Source organism: Hemitrygon akajei, chromosome 8 (assembly GCF_048418815.1).
Source record: "Hemitrygon akajei chromosome 8, sHemAka1.3, whole genome shotgun sequence".
NCBI lineage: Eukaryota > Metazoa > Chordata > Chondrichthyes > Myliobatiformes > Dasyatidae > Hemitrygon > Hemitrygon akajei.
This window is the reverse complement of record NC_133131.1, coordinates 50,422,812-50,442,853: the sequence shown is the minus strand read 5'-3', so window position 1 is coordinate 50,442,853 and position 20,042 is coordinate 50,422,812. Positions and strand designations below refer to the sequence as shown.

General features: G+C 41.0%; 1 protein-coding gene across 5 annotated transcripts in view; it reads right to left on the bottom strand.

The window, feature by feature from the left end:
- zzef1 (zinc finger, ZZ-type with EF hand domain 1) overlaps positions 1–20,042 on the bottom strand; it is a 264,244-nt gene that overhangs the window by 172,350 nt on the left and 71,852 nt on the right. For all 5 annotated transcript variants that reach the window (XM_073053829.1, XM_073053832.1, XM_073053830.1 and 2 more), the window contains exons 19-23: positions 18,075–18,234; positions 16,078–16,199; positions 10,125–10,247; positions 9,834–10,003; positions 819–900 (exon numbers count right to left, since the gene is read on the bottom strand). In XM_073053829.1, the coding sequence (XP_072909930.1) occupies positions 819–900; positions 9,834–10,003; positions 10,125–10,247; positions 16,078–16,199; positions 18,075–18,234 (657 nt within the window). The remainder of the gene's footprint in view (positions 1–818; positions 901–9,833; positions 10,004–10,124; positions 10,248–16,077; positions 16,200–18,074; positions 18,235–20,042) is intronic.

The following is a 20,042-nucleotide window of genomic DNA, read 5'->3' as shown; positions in this document are numbered from 1 at the left end:
CTGCATCAATCACCCGTACAGTATTGATTGACTTGATAGATCATGGGCTTGCCAACATATTCAACTCTGGTGTTTATTATAATGAAGGGCTTTCAAAATAATATACACAAGTCTTGGTTGAGATAATATGTACAATTTGCTGTCAGCAGCAAAGTTTCCTTTGCTAGCAAGTAACCACAGAAGCGGATATAAACTTGCATTCAGATGATCTGTCAGTGTCAACATTCTGACACTTATTAAATTCAAATAGTGAATCTCCATGTGATGCCAGACTCTCCAGTGACATACTCTTCTTGCAAGTGAGCCCAAACAATCCCTTAACCACAAAACACCTGAAGAAAGTTTTAATAGCCAAATTAGCCTTTCAAACCAATTAAGGCCTTGATTGTTTCTAAATATCCATGACACTTGCAAATATTCCAAGACTATTTCAAAAGTTAACACAGATAAAATAATTTAACATGTTTTTTAAAACTCTAACAAAATTCAATTAATTCAAATTGGAAATCAACCAATACTTAACTTTCTCCTCACAATTCCTCTCTATTGCAATAAACAGTTTCATTGTTCCCTTGGCAAATATAACCTGTCATGAATTTAAAAGGCATTTCCCCCACAGTGCAGGCTCTGGGGGAATCACTGCAAGTTTGCACTCTGCCACTATGCTCCACAAAGTCCAAATTTAGGACACATTAGTAAAAACACCAGCCTACGGCCTTTATATTGAACAGCTTTAAGTACCTTGTATGTTATATAATAAAGCATAAAATCGTCAGAGCAGAATGCACAAGAATAAAAACTTATACAAAATATCTTACCGTTGGCCATTTCTCGGTTCCAACTTTCCCATCATAACGCATTTTCACCCCTCTGGAGTCCGTAAACTCTAAGTAATCATACCTTTAAAAGAAAATTACTGAGCTCTTTGAAGCTGAAAAGTCTTCAAGCCATCTGGCACAGTGTGCTAATAAGTATTCCACAATCACCCAGGCATTTGAATTATAATTAACATCCTCCAATAAATAACCTCACACATAGGAATCCCTACATCACTCTCGGGGCCACACATCAGTCAGCAGTTGAAGAGGAGGACAAAACAAGTGAATGAGTGGCTAGAAAGACAAGGCTTTAAATTCCTGGAATACAAGAGCAGTTCAAGGAAGGATGAGACCTGCCCTGATCACAGGTAGCCATATCAAGATGACTGGCAGCAACATCTTCACAGGCAGGCCTGCTAGTACTGTTAAGGACAGCTGAAACCATTGTGGTGACAGAAGTGGGAGTGATGCTCAGCATGGATTCACAAGGAAAAAAAATGAGTCAAGAAGTGGGTGAAATAGCTTAGAAGCCAGAGCTAACAAAGGTCAAAAGCTAGCTGAAATCGGAGTAAGCAACCTACATGGTATGTAGTAGTATAAACTGAAAAGATAAGCTGAAGACAAATGAGACACCTTGTTGTCTTAATACCTTATTAATACACCTTGTTGTATTAATACCTTAGCTATTAATAAATCATGCTTAAAGAGAGTCAGGTTTAAAAACAAAGTAGGGTGTGAATACTGATATGGTTAAAGAAACAATCACAGCTGTAGGTTGGGATGATAACATGAGAAAGATCATCATGAGGTGAATGGATTGAACTACAGAATCAAAACCTTTGAGAGCAGACTAGAGATCTCCAAACTGTCGATAGAAATCTGTAAGCAAATAGCAGACAGGTGTCAGAGTACTGGGGCAATATTAGAAAGAGATTTCACTTATCTTAATCCCATCATCGATATCAGTTAAACACAGTGCAGAAAATTGCTAAATCGTGTTCACGAGAAGTCTTTAGGCAGTACATGGCACAAGTGGGGGTTGTTGAGTAAGCTTCTAGATTTATGCTCCAATGAATGAAGTGGGGCAAATGGAAATGGTATCAGTCAGAGAACATCTTGGAGGTGATCATAACTCAGATTTGGCATAGTTGTAGACAAGGGCAGAGAAAAATTAACTGAACATTTTAAACTGGGATAAAACAGAATTTTCTTAGTGAAGTAACAAAACTGAGCTGGAACAACCACCTGACAGTAAAACAGTTTCTCAGCAATAAAAATCAGCCAGAAAAGGGTTCAAGCAATGCAGGGTCACCATCCAGCCAAAAAGAAAAGGGGTGGACCATAATATCTGGAGTTCCCTGAACCCATGGATAAATGATGGTATCTATATTTACTCAGAAGACAGACTGAGAGTCTACAGAAGTAAGGCACAGCAGCAGCAAGGCCATGGACCCTATACTGATACAGAGGAGACGACTTTTGTTGTCTAGAGGCAAATTAGGGTGGATAAAACACCCTAAGGTGTCCCCTCGGACCCTGTGGGAGGCAAATGCAGAAACTGCAGGAGCCCTACCAGAGATATTAAGAAACATAGAAAACCTGCAGCACAATACAGGCCCTTCGGCCCACAAAGCTGTGCTGAACATGTCCTTACCTCAGAAATTGCCTAGGGTTACCCATAGCCCTCCATTTTTCTAAGCTCCATGTACCTATCCAGGAGTCTCTTAAAAGACCCTATCATTAATAAGGATTTATATCATCCTTGGTGACAGGAGAGGTAGTGGAGGATTGGAAGATAGCGCATGTTATTCAGCTGTTTAAGAAAGGCTCTAAACTAAGCCACGAAGTTATAAGCTGGTAAGCCTGAAATCAACAGTGGGAATGTTACTGATAGGTACTCTAAGGGGCTGGATATATGAATATTTAGATAGACAGGGACTGATTTGGGATAGTCAGCAAGGCTTTGTGCGTGGTAGGTCATGTCTAACTTATCTAATAACATCTTTCAAGGAAATTCCCAGGAAAGTTGATGAAGGCAAGGGTGGTGAATGTTGTCTACATTGCCTTCAGCAAGACATTTGACAAGGTCCCACATGGGAGGCTGGTCAAGATGAGGTAGTAAATTGGATTAGACATTGGCTTTGTGGGAGAAGCCAGAGAGTACTCATAGATGGTTGCCTCTCTGACTGGAGGCCTGACTTGTGGAATGCCATAGGGATTGGTGCTGGGTCTGTTGTTGTTTGTCATCTATATCAACGTCTGAATGATAATGTGGTTGGCTGGATCAGCAAGATTGTGGATAACACCAAGGCTGGGTGTGTAGTAGACAGCGAAGAAGACTATCAGAGCTTGTGGCAGGATCTGCACCAGCTAGAAAAACGGCAGATGCAGTTTAATGCAGACAGGTGCAAGGTATTGCACTTCAGTAGGATCGACCTGGGTAGGTCTTACACAGTGAACAGTAGGGCACTGAGGAGAGCAGCAGAACAAAGGGATCTGAAAATATGGTCCATAACTCTTTGAAGATGGCAGCATAGCTAGATAGGGTGATAAAGCAAGGTTCGGGCACACTGGCCTTCATAAATCAATGTACTGAATACATTGGCCTGGCCTGCTGCGTTCCACCAGCATCTTGTGTGTGTTGCTTGGATTTCCAGCATCTGCAGATTTCCTCGTGTTTGCGTATAGGATATTGCGTACAAGATATGGGATGTTATTTTAAAGTTGTGTTATGTTTGGTGAGGCCTAATTTAGAGTATTGTGTGCAGTTTTGGTCACCTACCTACAAGAAAGATGTAAAAACAGCTGAAAGAGTACAGAGAAAATATACAAGGATGCTGCTGGGACTGGAAGTGCTGAGTTACAAAGTAAGATTAAATTTATTCCTTGGCATGCACAAGATTGAGAGGAGATTTGATAGAGGTATACAAAAGTATGAGGAGTATATATAGGGTTAATACAAGAGGAAACTTCTTCACTCAGAGGATTATGAGAGTGTGGAATGAGCTGCCAGTGTTGCACGTGAGCTTGATTTCATCATTTTAGAGATGTTTGTATAGGTGCGTGGATGGTAGGGTTATGGAGGGCTATGGTCCAGGTGCAGGTCGATGGAGGTTTAAGTGGTTCACCATGGACTAGATGATATTATTGGGTAATTTGCCTTCATATTTAATCTTTTCTCCCCTTTTCATTTCGAATTGCCTTCTGTAGGTTTTTAAAAGCTTTGCAATCCCCTAATTTCCCACAAACTTTTCTAGATTATATGCACTCTCTTTTGTTTTCATGCTGTCTTTGACTTCCCTGGTCAGCCACAGTTGCCTCATTATCCCTCTAGAATACATCTTCACATTTGGGATATACAACATCTATCCCGGACTCCACCCAGAAAATGCAGACATTGTTCCTCAGTCCCCATCTCTGCTAGTGACTGCTTCCAATCAGCTTTTCTCATGCCTCTGAAATTCCCTTTACTCCACTGTAATACAGATATATCTGACTTTATCTTGTCCCTGTCAATTCCATCATATTATGATCACTGTCTCCCAGAAGTTCCTTCACCTTAAGCTCCCTAATCAAATCTGGTTCATTACATAACATCCTATCCAGGATTGTCTTTCCCCAGTGGGCACAACCATACGTTGCTCTAAAAAGCCATCTCATATGCATTCTACAAATTCCCTCTCTTGGGGTCCAGCACAAAACTGAGTTTCCCAATCTACCCACATATTGAAATCCCCAAGGATTTTGTAACATTGCCGCTATTACATGGCTTTTTTAATTTCCCGTTGAAAATTATATCCTGGCTACTATTTGGCAGCCTGTATATAACTCCTATTAGGAACTTTTTACCCTTGAAGCTTCCCCACGGAGCCATCCCATTCTCTTCCTAACTGCCTGTCCTTTCAATACAAGGTGTATCCTTGGATGTCAAGCTCTTAATAACTATGATCTTTATTTCAGCCCACAATGTCATATCTGCCCGTCTCAATCATCTACCGCATTCCATACACTTCATGTATTCAAATATAACACCTTCAGTCCTATATGTATCATCTTTTATTTTGCTCTAATATTACACTTCAACTCATCCACTGACTGCAATTTTACCCCATCATCTGTCTGTCCTTCCTCATAGTCTCACTACATAATGCATCGACTTGTATACTAACTGCCCCTTCCTCAACCCTATCACTCCGCTTCTAAACTTAGTCTAACCCTTCCCCAAAAGTTCTAGAAAACCTGTCAACAAGGATATTGGTCCCCCTTGGGTTCAGATGTAACTCGTCTTTTTTGTACAAGTCAGACCTTCCCCAGAAGAGATCCCAATGATCCAGAAATCTGAAACCCTACCCCATGCACCATTTCCTCAACCACTCATTCATCTGTGCAATCATCTTATTCCTGACCTGACTAGCACGTGGTACTGAGGACCCTGGGGACTTGTGAAAACTGTGTGGTGGTTTCTTTCAAACTTATAGTCTTTTAACATCTTTGGACTATTTTTACTGTGCCCATGGCCTGTTTTTTTTTAATCAATTATGGTATTGTCTGCACTGTTGTAAATATATGTTAACTATAACTATATGTAACTATGTGGTTTTGTGTAGGTCTTGTAGCTTTAGTTTTTGGTTTGTTGGGTAGTAGAGTTGGTCTCCTGACTTGGTGTGTCTGGGTAGTCTTGTTTTGTCTGGTGGATTTGGAGCTCCTTTCCGGGGGAACGCACTAAGATGGTAGCGCGATATTAATATGCAGCAGCCTCTCCTGACTCTGGATTGGGGATTGCCAAACGTTATGTGGATTTTCTGGTGTAGTCTGTTTTGTCATGTGCTTTTGTGATATCATTCTGGAGGAACGTTGTCTCATTTTTTAACTGCACTGCATTTGTGGTTTCTAAATGACAATAAACTGAAACTGAACTGATCTGAACTGTACTGGGTGTAACCCAGAGATTACTACCTTGGAGGTCCTGCTCTTGTCTCTTCCTTATCTCCATATACTCACTGAGCAGGACCACTTCCCCCTTTCTACCCATGTCATTGGTGCCAATGAATACCAGAACTACTGGCTGCTCACCCTCCATCTTGAGAATCTTCTGCAGCCCCTCTGATACATCCAGAACCCCAACACCTGGCAACCTAACACACCATCCCAACCTCTTTTGCAGCTTGACGGGAATAGCAACAGGGGAAGCCTGTACTAACTGCTTACTCCCCTTACTTCTCCTGGTGCTCACCCATCTACTATCAAAAGTCTGAACTCTGGGTGTGACCACCCCAGTAAAAGTCTCGTCTATGAAGCTTTCAGCCTTGTAGGTGGCTCCAAGTGCTCCAGTTCCTGGCCTTGTCAGTCAGGAGCTGAAGCCTGGTGTACTTCCTGCAGATGTAGTCACGAGGGAGACCGTTAGGTACCCTGGAATCCCACATCTCACAGGAGCAGCATGCTACTGCCTGAATTACCAATCTGTATGAACAGTACAGAAGACAAGCGTTTCACTGTATATTGATGCATGTGACAATTATAATAATAAACCAGTTCAAATTCCAACCAATTACTAATGCAGTATACAGATGACACATGCATGTTTGGACATCAAACTTCAAGTCATTGCTAACTCATTCATTAAAGCATAAAGGAGATCATCCCCTCAAAACTAATCAGCAAGCTTCAAGACCTATGTGCCAATACCTCCTTGTGCAATTAGACCGTTGATTTCCTCACTTGTAAATCCCAGTTTGCTCTGAGTGGTAACAATATCTCCTTCATGATCTCCATCAGCACAGGTGTACCACAAGGCTGTGTGCTTAGCCCCCTGCTCTATTCACTTTACACTTTTGACTGTGAGGCTAAGCACAGCTCCAGTGCCATACTCGAGTTTGCTGATGACACCACTGTTGTTGGTCAAATCAAAGGAGATAAATCAGCATGCAGGAGGGAGAATGGCAATCTGGCTGAGTGGTGCCACAACAACCTCTCACTCAATGTCAGCAAGATCAAGGAGCTGATTATTGACTTCAGGAGGAGGAAATCTGAGGTCCATGAGCCAGTCCTTATCGGGGGGAGAGGTGGAGAGAGTCAGCAACTTTAAATTCCTCAGTGTTATTTATTATTTCAGAGGATCTGATGTGGGCCCTGTGCAATTACCAAGAAAGCATTGTAATCTAATTCCTTCAAAGTTTGCCAAGATTCGGCATGACAGCTAAAATACTGTCAAACTTCTATAGATGTGTAGATGCATCATAGGCTTGTATAGAAATACTAATGGCTTCCAACAATCAGCCTATAAAAAGTAGTGGATACAGCCCAGTCCATCACAAGTAAAGAATACGTACACGACGCTGGAAGCACTCAGCAGGTCAGGCAGCATCTGTGAGAAAAGAGTAGCCAACGTTTCGGGCCGACACCCTTCATGATGAAAACCTTCAAGGGGTCTCGGCACGAAACGTTGGCTACTCTTTTCTCACAGATGCTGCCTGACCTGCTGAGTTCTTCCAGCGTCGTGTACGTATTCTTTGATCCACAGCATCTGCAGTTGTATTTTTGTGTTTTAGACAGTAGGTGCAGGAGTAGGCCATTTGGCCCTTCTAGCCAGTACCGCCATTCACTGTGATCATGGCTGATGATACACAATCAGTACCCCGTTCCTGCCCTCTCCCCATATCCCTTGACCCCGCTATCTATAAGAGCTCTATCTAACTCTCTCTTGAATGCATCCAGAGACTTGGCCTCCACTGCCTTCTGGGGTAGAGCATTCCACATATCCACCACTCTCTGGGTGAAAAAGTTTTTCCACATCTCTGTTCTAAATGGCCTACCCCTTATTCTTAAATTGTGGCCTCTAGTTCTGGACTCACCCATCAGCGGGAACATGCTTCCTGCCTCCAGTGTGTCCAATCCCTTAATAATCATATGTTTCAATCAGATCCCCTCTCATCCTCCTAAATTCCAGTGTATACAGGCCCAGTCACTCCAATCTTTCAACATATGACAGTCCCGCCATTCCGGGAATTAACTTTGTGAACCTACGCTGCACTCCCTCAATAGTAAGAATGTCCTTCCTCAAATTTGGAGACCAAAACTGCACACGAGACTCCAGGTGGGGTCTCACCAGGGCCCTGTACAGCTGCAGAAGGACCTCTTTACTCCTATACTCAATTCCTCTTGTTATAAAGGCAAGCATGCCATTAGCTTTCTTCACTGCCTGCTGTACCTGCATGCTTGCTTTCATTGACTGATGTACAAGAACACCAAGATCTCGTTGTACTTCCCCTTTTCTTAACTTGACTCCATTTAGATAGTAATCTGCCTTCCTGTTCTTGCCACCAAAGTGGATAACCTCTCATTTATTCACATTAAACTGCATCTGCCATACATTTGCCCACTCATCCAACCTGTCCAAGTCACCCTGCATTCTCATAACATTCTCCTGACATTTCACACTGCCACCCAGCTTTGTGTCATCGGCAAATTTGCTAATGTTCCTTTTAATCCCTTCATCTAAATCATTAATGTATATTGTAAACAGCTGTGGTCCCAGCACCGAACCTTGCGGTACCCCACTGGTCACAGCCTGCCGTTCCGAAAGGGACCCATTAATCGCTACTCTTTGTTTCCTGTCAGCCAGCCAATTTTCAATCCATGTCAGTACTCTGCCCCCAATACCATGTCCCCTAATTTTGCCCACTAATCTCCTATGTGGGACTTTATCAAAAGCTTTCTGGAAGTCCAGGTACACTACATCCACTGGCTCTCCCTTGTCCATTTTCATAGTTACATCCTCAAAAAAAAGATTAGTCAAGCATGATTTTCCCTTCATAAATCCACGCTGACTTGGACTGATCCTTCTACTGCCATCCAAATCTGTCGTAATTTTCTCTTTTATAATTGACTCCAGCATCTTTCCCACCACTAACGTCAGGCTAACTGGTCTATAATTCCCTGTTTTCTCTCTCCCTCCTTTCTTGAAAAGTGGGACAACATTAGCCACCCTCCAGTCAGCAGGAACTGTTCCTGAATCCATAGAACATTGGAAAATGATTACCAATGCGTCCATGATTTCTAGAGCCACCTCTTTAAGTACCTGGGATGCAGACCATCAGGTCCCGGGGACTTATCAGCCTTCAGACTCAACAGTCTATCCAGCACCGTTTCTTGCCTAATATAAATTTCCTTCAGTTCATCCTTTACCCTAGTTCCTTTGGCCACTATTACATCTGGGAGATTGTTTGTGTCTTCCCTAGTGAAGACAGATCCAAAGTACCTGTTCAACTCATCTGCCCCTGTTTTGATTCATCACAGGTAAAACCTTCTGCACCATTGAGCACATCTGCATGGAGTACTGTTACAAGAAAGCAGCAGTCATCATCAAGGACCTCACCAATCAGGCCACGCTCTATTCTCACTGTTGTCATCAGGAAGGTAGTACAGGAGTACCACCCCAAGACCCACACTAGGTTTAGAAACAGTTTTATCCCTCAGCCATCAGGATCTGAACCGGGGGGATAACTTCACTCATCCCATCATAGAACTGTTCCCACAACAATGGACTCACTTTCAAGGAATCTTCATCTCATCTTCTCATTAGTTAATGCTTATCTATCTATTATGATGATTATTTCTGTTTTTTCTTTTGTATTTACACAGTTTCTTGTCTGCACATTGGTGTTCGTCTGTCCTGTTGGGTGTCATCTTTCTTTGATTCCATTTTGTTTTTAGGATTTACTAAGTATGCCCGTAACAATCTCAGGGTTGTATATGGTGACATATATGTATATAGGGACAGGGTTTAATTTGTTGAACAAATGAAGGTAAATAAATTAGTTTAAACTGATCAAGCAAATGATGAAGTAAAGTAGAATTACCAAGATAACTATTAGCCTCTCCTGCCAGGGTTTCTCTTTACCCCCATCTTAAATCCTCCATTAATGACCTACAGAAGGAAGCCAACCTTTTACCCTGAAACTAGGTCACTTTATTTTATAGATAGAATTTCCAGGTGAAATTGAAATTGAACAATACCTTTTTTCTGTTTCACATTTTTCATCAAACTCCACTTCAAATAATGTTGCACCCGGACAAACAAAAACAGTAGTTGCATGACTATTGTTTTCATAGTTGTGAGTAGACTCCATGCTCCACATCCTGAGAAACACTGGCTCCTCAGATTTCTCCAGGTTCTCACCGCCAAGCTATTAATCAAAATCAAAACAATTTGTTTTTGAAGCAGTTTCCACGCCACCCTGTCAGGCACCTTTATGTGGCATAAGCCAAAAGATTACACTGAAAAAACACATTGAATACAGGCATTACCTTGATAAAATCATCACCAGTTTCACTGCAGAGGATCTTCAACTTCTTTGCCAGTGGAGCAAAAGCTTGCAGCAGATCACAGTGAGGGATTTCCAAGTTATGAAGTTCCAACAGAAAGATTACCTTTAACAATAAAAAATATTTGAAGTGTAACTGATGAGGAAAGCTGAGGGGAAAGAGTGGAACAAATGGTAAATACTGGAAATTAAATTTAAAACAAAGTCCTGGAAATCCAACAATAGATGTTACCACATGGTGCAGCTTAGCCTGCTTTCAGAACAGCTATAGGCCATATATCACGAATGGTGAGGCCCCAGGGCATATTAAGGAGCAAAGTGACCTTGGTAATCAAGTCCCAAAACTCCCTCAGTTAGGCAGCATAGTGCAGGCAGCCCACATGGTATTTGTCTTCATTAGCTGGGCACAGAGCATGCGTAGAGTGGACATGATACAACTTCATAAAACTGGTTAGGCCTCAGCTGGGATATTGTATGCACCACAGCACCACATGATTACACGGGTGAAGGCACAGAACAGATGCAATTATAAGAGCATTCAGGAGAAACTGAATAAGCAGGGTCTGTTTACCTTAGAGCAAAGGAGATTGAGGAAGGCTCTAATAGAGGGAAGCAGAATTACGATGCAGATGTATAGGGTAGGTAGCAAAGAAATCCTTTCCCCATTGCACAGACGTACAAGACTATGAAGTATAGTTTAAGATGAGGAGCAAGTTTAGAGGAAAATCTGAGGAAAAACTTTTTTTTCATCCAGAAGGTGATTAAAATCTGGAACACACTGCCATAAGACACAAGGAAATGAGGCTATTTGGCCCATCTAGTCAGCTCTGCCATTCAATTATGGCTGAACTCAATTTTCCTGCCTTCTTCCTATAACCTTTGATGACCTAGCTACTCAAGAACCTATCAAATCACTGCTTTAAATGTAACCAATGACTTTGTCTCCACAGCCATCTCTACAAATTCACCACCCACTGGCTAAAGAAATTCCTCACCTCGATTCTGAAATGTCCTTCCATTCTGAGGCAGTGCCTTCTGTTCCCAGACTCTCCCTCTACTGAAAACATCCTCACCACGTACACTCTATGCAGCTCTTTCAATATTCAGTAGGTTTCAATGAGATCTCCCCTCCTTCTTCTAAACTCCAGCAAGTACAGGTCCACTGGCATCAAACGTTCCTCAAGTTAATTTTTACATTTCCACAAACCTCCTCCAACTCACTCCAATGCCACCACATCCTCTTTTAGATATGAAACCCAAAATTGCTCACAATACTCCAATAACCAATGCCTTATAACATCTCAGCTTCACATCCTTGCTTTTATATTCTAGTCTTCTCAAAATAAGACCATAAGATATGGAAGCAGAAGTAGGCCAATCGGCCCACTGAGTCTGCTCCGCCATTCAATCACGGCTGATCCAATTCCTCCAGTCATCCCCACTCCCCTGCCTTCCCCCCACTCCCTTTGATCCCCTGGCTAATCAAGAACCTATCTATCTCTGCCTTAAATACACCCAATAACTTGGCCTTTACAGCTGCTGGTGGCAATAAATTCCACAGATTTACCACCCTCCTATTAAAGTAATTTGTCCGCATCTCTGTTCTAAATGGACGTCCTTCAATCCTTAAGTCATGCCCTCTTGTCCTAATAAGGGAAATAACTTTGCCATATCTAATCTGTTCAGGCCTTTTAACACTTGGAGCATTTCTATGAGATGCCCCCTCATTCTCCTGAACTCCAAGGAATACAGCCCAAGAGCTGCCAGATGTTCCTCATACGGTAACCCCCCCCCCATTCCTGGAATCATTCCCGTGAATTTTCTCTGAACCCTCTCCAATGGCAGTATATCCTTTCTAAAATAAGGAGCCCAAAACTGCACACAATACTCTAAAATCTAGTCTCACGAGTGCCTTATAGCGTCTCAACATCACATCCCCACTCTTATATTCTATACCTCTAGAAATGAATGCCAACATTGCATTCGCCTTCTTCATCACCGACTCAACCTGGAGGTTAACCTTTAGGGTATCCTGCACGAGGACTTCCAAGTCTCTTCGCATCTCTGTGTTTTGAATTCTCTCTCCATCTAAATAATAGTCTGCCCGTTTATTTCTTCCACCAAAGTGTATGATCATACACTTTCCAACATTTGCCACTTCTTTGCCCATTCCCCTAAACTATCCAAGTTTCTGTGCAGGGTCTCTGTTTCCTCAACACTACCCGCTCCTCAACCTATCTTTGTATCATCGGCAAATTTAGTCTCAAATCCATTTATTCCATAGTCCAAATCATTGACATACATTGTAAAAAGCAACGGTTCCAACGTTGACCCCTGTGGAACTCTACTGGTAACCAGCACCTAGCCAGAATAGGATCCCTTTATTCCCATTCTCTGTTTACTGCCGATCAACCAATGCTCCACCCATGCTAGTATCTTCCCTGTAATTCCACGGGCTCTTATCTTGCTAAGCAGCCTCCTGTGCGGCACCTTATCAAAGGCTTTCTGAAAATCCATGTACACCACATCCACTGCATCTCCTTTGTCTACCCTGCTTGTAATTTCCTCAAAAAATTAAGGTAGGTTAGTCAGGCAGGATTTTCCTTTCAGGAAACCATGTTGGTTTTGGCCTATCTTGTCATGTGCCTCCAGATACTCTGTAATCTCATCCCTAACTACTGATTCCAAGAATTTTCCAACTTCTGATGTCAGGCTAACAGGTCTATAGTTTCCTTTTTGCTGCCTCCCACCCTTCTTAAATAGTGGAGTAACATTTGCAATTTTCCAGTCAACCGGTACAATGCCAGAATCTATCGATTCTTGAAAGATCATTGTTAATGCCTCCACAATCTCTGCAGCTTCTTCCTTCTTTGTATTCAATGCACCAAGGCTGTATTCCATGAGGTCCAGGAGATTTATCCACCCTCAGACCATTATGCTTTCTAAGCACCTTCTCAGTCATAATTTTCACTTCCCTGACACTCTTGAATGTCCAGTATACTGCAGATGTCTTTCACTGTGAAGATTGATGCAAAATAGGCATTCAGTTCCTCTGCCATCTCTGTGTCTCTCATTGCAGTATCTCCAGCGTCATTTTCTATTGGTCCTATATCTATCCTCAACTCTTTTACCCCTTATATACTTAAAAAAGGTTTTGGTATCTTCTTTGATATTAGTCACCAGCTTCCTTTCATAATCCACCTTTTCCTTCCTAATGACCTTCTTAGTTTCCTTCTGCAAGTTTTTAATAGCTTCCCAATCCTCTAGCTTCACACTAGCTTTGGCTTCTTTGTATGCCCTCTCTTTTGCTTTCACTTTGGTTTTGACTTCACTTGTCAGCCATGGTAGTGTCCTTCTTCTATTCGAAAATTTCTTATTTGTAATATATGTCTTGCACTTCCCTCGTTTTTCACAGAAACTCCAGCCATTTCAGCTCTGCTGTCCTTCCTACTAGTGTTTCTTTCCAGCCAACCTCGGCCAGTTCCCCTCTCATACCACTGTAATTTCCTCTATTCCACTGAAATACCAACACATTGGAATTTAGTTTCTCCTTCTCAAATTTCAAAGTGAACTCAGTCATACTGTGATCACTGTCCTCTAAGGTTTCCTTAACTTTTAAGTTCTCTTATCACCTCCAGATCACTGCACAACACCCAATCCAGCACAACCGATCCCCTAGTGGGCTTAACAACAAGCTGTTCTAAAAAGCCATCCCTTAGACATTCTACAAATTCTCTCTCTTGAGGTCCAGTACCAGCCTGATTTTCCCAATCCACTTTCATGTTAAAATCCCCAACAATTATCGTGACATTGCCCTTTTAACATGCCTTTTCCATCTCCTGCTGTTTGGAGGCCTGTATACAACTGCCATTTACCCTTTTACCCTTGCCATTTCTTAACTCAACCCATAGAGACTCTACACCTTCCGATCATATGTCATCCCTTTCTAACGATTTAATATTATTTCTTATAGACAGGGCCACACCACCTCTTCTACTTACTAACTTAGCTTTCCAATACACCATATATCCTTGGATGTTCAGCTCCCAATGGCAGCCATCCTTTAGTCAAGTTTCATAGATGGTCACAATGTCATACTTGCCCACCTGTAGCTGAATTTCAAGATCATCCATTTTATTTCTCATGCTAACAATGCATTTGCTTTCTTTACTAACAACTCAACCTACAAGCTAACCTTTAGGGAATCCTGCACTAGGATTCCGATGTCATTTTGCACTTCAGATTTCTAAATTTGATCCCCATTTTAAAAAGCCTACACATCTACTCCTTCTACCATGTGCATGACCATACACTTCACTGCACTATATTCTATTTGCCAATTCTCCTATCTGTCCAAGTCCTTCTGCAGACTCCCTGCTTCCTCAACACTACCTGCCCCTCCACCTATCTTTATATCATCTGTAACCTGGCCAAAGCCATCAATTCTATCATCCATATTACTAATATATACTGTGAAAAGTAGCAGACCCAGCACTGACCACTGCAAAACACTACTGGTCACTGACAGCCAACTAGAAAAGGTCCCTTTTATTCCCAATATTCGCCTAGTGCCAGTCAGTCAATCTTCTGCCCATGCTCATATCTTTCCTGTAAGACCATGGGCTCCTATCTTGCTTAGCAGCCTTAAGTGTGGCACCTTGTCAAAGGTCTTCGAAAATCCAAGTAAACAAGATCCACTGATTCTCCTTTTTCTATCCTGCTTGTTATTTCCTCAAAGAATTCCAACAGATTTGTAAGGAAAGATTTCCCTTTAAGGAAACCATGCTGACTTTCAACAATTTTATTGTGACCCTCCAAGTACCCCAAACATCATCCTTAATAATGGACTCCAACAACTGAAATTAGGCTAACTGGCCTATAATTTCCTGTCTTTTGCACCTCTCCGCTTTTAAGAATGGAGTGACAATTGTGATTTTCCAGAACGATCACTGTTAATGCCACCAAAATCTCTTCAGCTACCTCTTTCAGAATCCTGGGGTGTAGTCAATCCAGTTCAGCTGACAGATATTCAGTTTCCCAGCACCTTCTCCTTAGTAATAGCGACTACATTCACTTCTGCCCCCTGACACTCCTGAATTTCTGGCGTAGTGCTGGTGTCTTCAGTGGTACACTTATTCAGATTGTCTGCTAGTTCTTTGTTCTTCATTACAACCTCTCCAGTGTCATTTTTCAGCAGTCTGATGTCCAGTCCTTTACACTTTATGTATCAGAAAAAAAACTTCTGCTATGCTCTCTGATATTATTGGCTAACTTACCTTCATATTTCATCTTTTCTCACCTTACTGCTATTTTAATTGTTGCCTATGGGTTTTTTAAAGTTTCCCACTAGTTTTTGCTATACTGTATGCCCTCTCTTTTGTTCTTATACTGTCTTTGATTTCCCCTGACAATCGCTCATCCTCCCTTTAGAATACTTCTTTGGAGTGAACCGATCCTTCCAGAAACTCCAGTTATTGCTGCTCTGCCGACATCTCTGCCAGTGTCACCTTACCCTGCTGCAAAATTTCTCTTTTATATGTTCACATCTAATCAAATTCTCATTCAGTCTTCCTGGGCTGACCTATAAACTACCTTCGAGAAGAATTACAGACAACAGCAAGCATGGAAAATCATATTTCAACCATGATACTAATCTAATCTTTACTAATGTTGCACCTTTCAATAAAAATCTGTAATTTAGCGTAATGATGTAAAAGTAATTTGAATGGTAGCAATACAATATAAAATAGAAAATGATAGTGAAATACCAGGTTTGACAACATATCTTTTATAATTTAACAAATTATACATTGTAACTATTCAAAATGATATAGAAATTATTTTCTTATTGCATCTACTTGTCATTTTTAAATGTTTTGAAAACAATTAAAATGGGTTTTAGAAGGAATGGACTTTGCATTCTTTGACTCACTTACCAGTTGTCTAGTCGCCATAGCAAGGAAGGAGTCATTTAGCTTTGCCGTGAGCTTATTCCCACTGCAGTTCAGCATTAGGAAATCCAAGACATTAGATGCACTGGCAATGTGATGTTCGACATCTGTTGGACAATATTGTGGTCAATAATAAATCTGGTGTTTCTGGTATCTATTCTCTATTTCAGTGGAATGAATATTTCACTAATCATGTCAGATCCAGGACTAAATTGGTTCAAAACACTGTTCATTCTTGGTACCACCACACAGAAACTAAAATCCCACTGAATTTTAGGGGAGATCAGGAAACATCAGCTGGTGAATCAAATACCAACCATACAAAATTCCAGATATTCTGAGGCATGGAGTTATACGACTTGGAAATAGACCCTTTCACCCAACTCAAACAAGGTGCTTCATCTGGCCCACATCCTGAAAACCTTCCCAATCCATACATACGGAAATGTTTTTAAAATGTTGTAATTGTATCCACCTTTGCCTTTTCTATCCCCTCCACCCCCACTTGATTTTACAAACCTCCAAAAGCCTCCTTTGCTCCAGGAAAAACAGCCCTAGCCTATCCAGTATCTCTTCATAACTCAAACCATCCAGTCCCAGCAAAATCCTAGCGAATCTAGTTGGATAGCAGATCAGAGTTTTACCATATCTAATCGGACTGTAGAGTATTTTAAATGTCAGCTAACACAAGAGTCATGAGACACGCAGCAGTCAACATAAAACTTTTCTACCATATCCATCATTTCTGGGATGGATGTGAAGTAATGACAGCAAATCAAACTAGACTACTCACTTTTTATTAAACTTAGAATATAATTAACGTTAAAAACTGAATACAGTGGCTCTGGTACACCTGACTGCTCAATTCAATTAGGTCAGATCAGAGAGACACAGTGCAGACCCTTGCCATTTCCTCAGGTCACACAAGGGGCATTCCAGGGAACGTATTATTTTAGAAGTGTATCATCAAATGAACTGTCTGTAGATAAGGAGAAACTTCTCACTGTCCTTCAAGCAATCCTACAAGATTGTTTAATTCTGTCAGATTCTCCATAACAGCTCATTTAAAATCCTGCAATTCTGACAATACAATTATACCACGGTCTCAGTACCATGCTTAAGGGTCATCTTAGATTATGGAGTGTACTTTGAAGCCACAAACATTTGATTTATTAGTCAAGGCATAACAAAGGGCCGAGATGGCCTGTTTCCATGCTGAAATTGTTATATGGTTAAACTGAGTCTCTAATATATGCTAATTACATTCCAGTTATCAACATTAATTAATGCATTGGCTCACAAGTTCTGAATACAGACACAATTAAATGGAACTTGGAATGCCAAATCTAGCATAAAATTGCTCATAGCATACAGTGTTCTCCTTCAACTGCAGCCTTAAGTCAACAACCTGCATGCCCTCCGAAGTAAGCACAACAAATCCTGTGTCATTAATCAAAGGAACCAATACTGAACACTAAATCTGGTCATTTTATCTTATTGCCTTTAGTGCGATATGTATATTTCTCTGCATTAAACAATAATTTCACATCAAAAGTAATTTGTCAGTTACAAGGACACCCAAGGATGTAGAAGCCTTACATCAATACAAAACTTTTTAATATATTGATTCTGCTGTAAAATCCACCAAAGTAATATTGGGAGACTAAAATACAATTGCAACAAATCCCAGACTAACTGATCAATACACAGTATTAGTTATTGATTTTAAAATTAAGTTATCTTGAGTTGAATTTTTTTAATTTACTCTACTTTTTGGGCCAAAGACTCAAATTTTATCAAGCAATGGAAGTTAAATTACAGGGCGAACTAACTAAGAAATACGATTCAAGGTAGACATATTCTAAGGTTTCTTAAATACTGGAAACATGGTTCAGATATAAAAGAGGATGATGGTCTTTGTTAAGCAGTTTCCACTGGGGCTGAAACAAACAGGAGTGGAGTGTAAAACACGTAGCACGTACAGTTAAGGAGAATTTCACTGGCACGTTGAACAGACAAGACATCACTTCCCTTCAGCTGCAAGTAACACCAGGAGAGGAGATGGCCTTGCAATGCCCAAAGCAGATTAACAAGAACAGCTTCATTCTTCCCAAATGAATTGTTTGCAACCATCAATTCACACTGAAAGCAAAAACAAATATTGTTAATCCGAATACATCTTAACCAACCTGTCACCATATGCACTGATGCTTCCTCAGAGGATTTAACAGCTAGTACAAGAACTTCAAGTAGTGAACAACAAAGATAGACTAACTTAAATCTCAAAAACCGCAGATGCCAGAAATCTGAAACAAAAACAGAAAATATTTGAAAACTCAGCAGGTTGGACAGCATCGGTGGAATGAGAAAGAGTCAACATGTGGGGTGTGTAACCTTCCATCGTTGACTGTTTCTCTTGTAATACACTAGCCAAAACTTGCTGAGGCTGGTGCACGTGGGGGCTGAGCAGAATCAGATTTTCCCCTTTACTGCCACGGGAAACTCTCAGCAATGAGCTGAGCAAGAACTGAAAGCGGACACCATGTGGTAAAGGCGGCAAATACGATGTTGGCATTTATTTCAAGGGGAAAAGAATATAAAAACAAGAAGACAATGCTGAGCCTTTGTAAGACACTAGTCAAGCTGCACTTGGAGTATTGTCAACAGTTTTGGGCCCCGTATCTCAGAAAGGATGCGTTGTCATTGGAGAATGTTCACGAGGATGATTCTGGGAGTGAAGGGGTTAATATATGAGGAGCATTTGGCAGCTTTGGGCCTGAACTCACTGGAATTTAGAAGAATGCGTGGGGATCTCAATGAAACCTACCGAATGTTGAAAGGACAGACAGGGTGGATATGAAGAGCATGTTTTCTATGTTGGGGATATCCAGAACTAGAGGGCACAGCCTCAAAATTGAGAGGCAACCTTTTAGAACAGAGGCAAGGAGGGTAAATGATTTACAGACTTCTGGCCAGAGGGTAGTAAATCTGTGGAATGCTCTGCCACTGATTGCGGTGGAGGCCAAGTCCGTGCGTATATTTAAGGTAGAAGTTGATTGTTTTCTGATTGGTCAGGGTATCAGAAGATATGGCAAGAAGGCAGGTGTATGGGATTGAGTGGGATCCAGGATCAGCCGTGATGGGATGTCAGAGCAGACTCAATGGGCTGAATAGCCTAATTCTCCTCCTGTCTTATGGTCTAATTGCAAGGAGACCAGAAAAATTTCATAAAGATTATTAACAGTAGACACTATCAAACAAATGCAGAATACTGTCATTCACATAAAACTTAAATAAACATCAAAGTCGCTCTGTAAGCAATTAATGCAATTTGTTCTTCTGAATCTGTCAGTGATTTGTGAAAGGAGCCAAGTGTCTGAATATCCACTACAAACTTATAAATCCTGAAACCCAATCCACCCAAATCAATGACAAGATAATGTTAGTCACAGTTTTCCAAAGACATTATTACATGGCACAGTTGTAGGTGTGCTTTTATAATTTTGAGCTCAGACACAAATAATTTTAAGTATAAAAGACTGTATGTAGAGCTCTTTTTCTGAATTTAACCAGAGATCTGAAATCCTCAATTAAATTGAAAAAGAGGCAGCACTTCCTCTATTTTGTAAAATGAAATTGAACTACTGAAATACTCAATTAAACACAAACGTGACTTCCCAACCCTTAAGATCCATTCTTTCAACTAGCATGAAAGACCAACATACTAATGTTAGTTCATTACTTACTGTATCTACATATTAAATTAGACACTTGCACATCTCTCTAAAAACAATTATTCATCCCTCTCCAGAAAATTGTTTTTCTTGCTCTTCCTACAAAAACAAAATTTTAGTTTCCAAAATTGTGCTTCATTTTTCATTTCCTTCTCCAATCACTTAACCTTTCCAGCTTTCTACCTCCTCCTCCTCCTCCTCCTCCTCCAGGCTTAG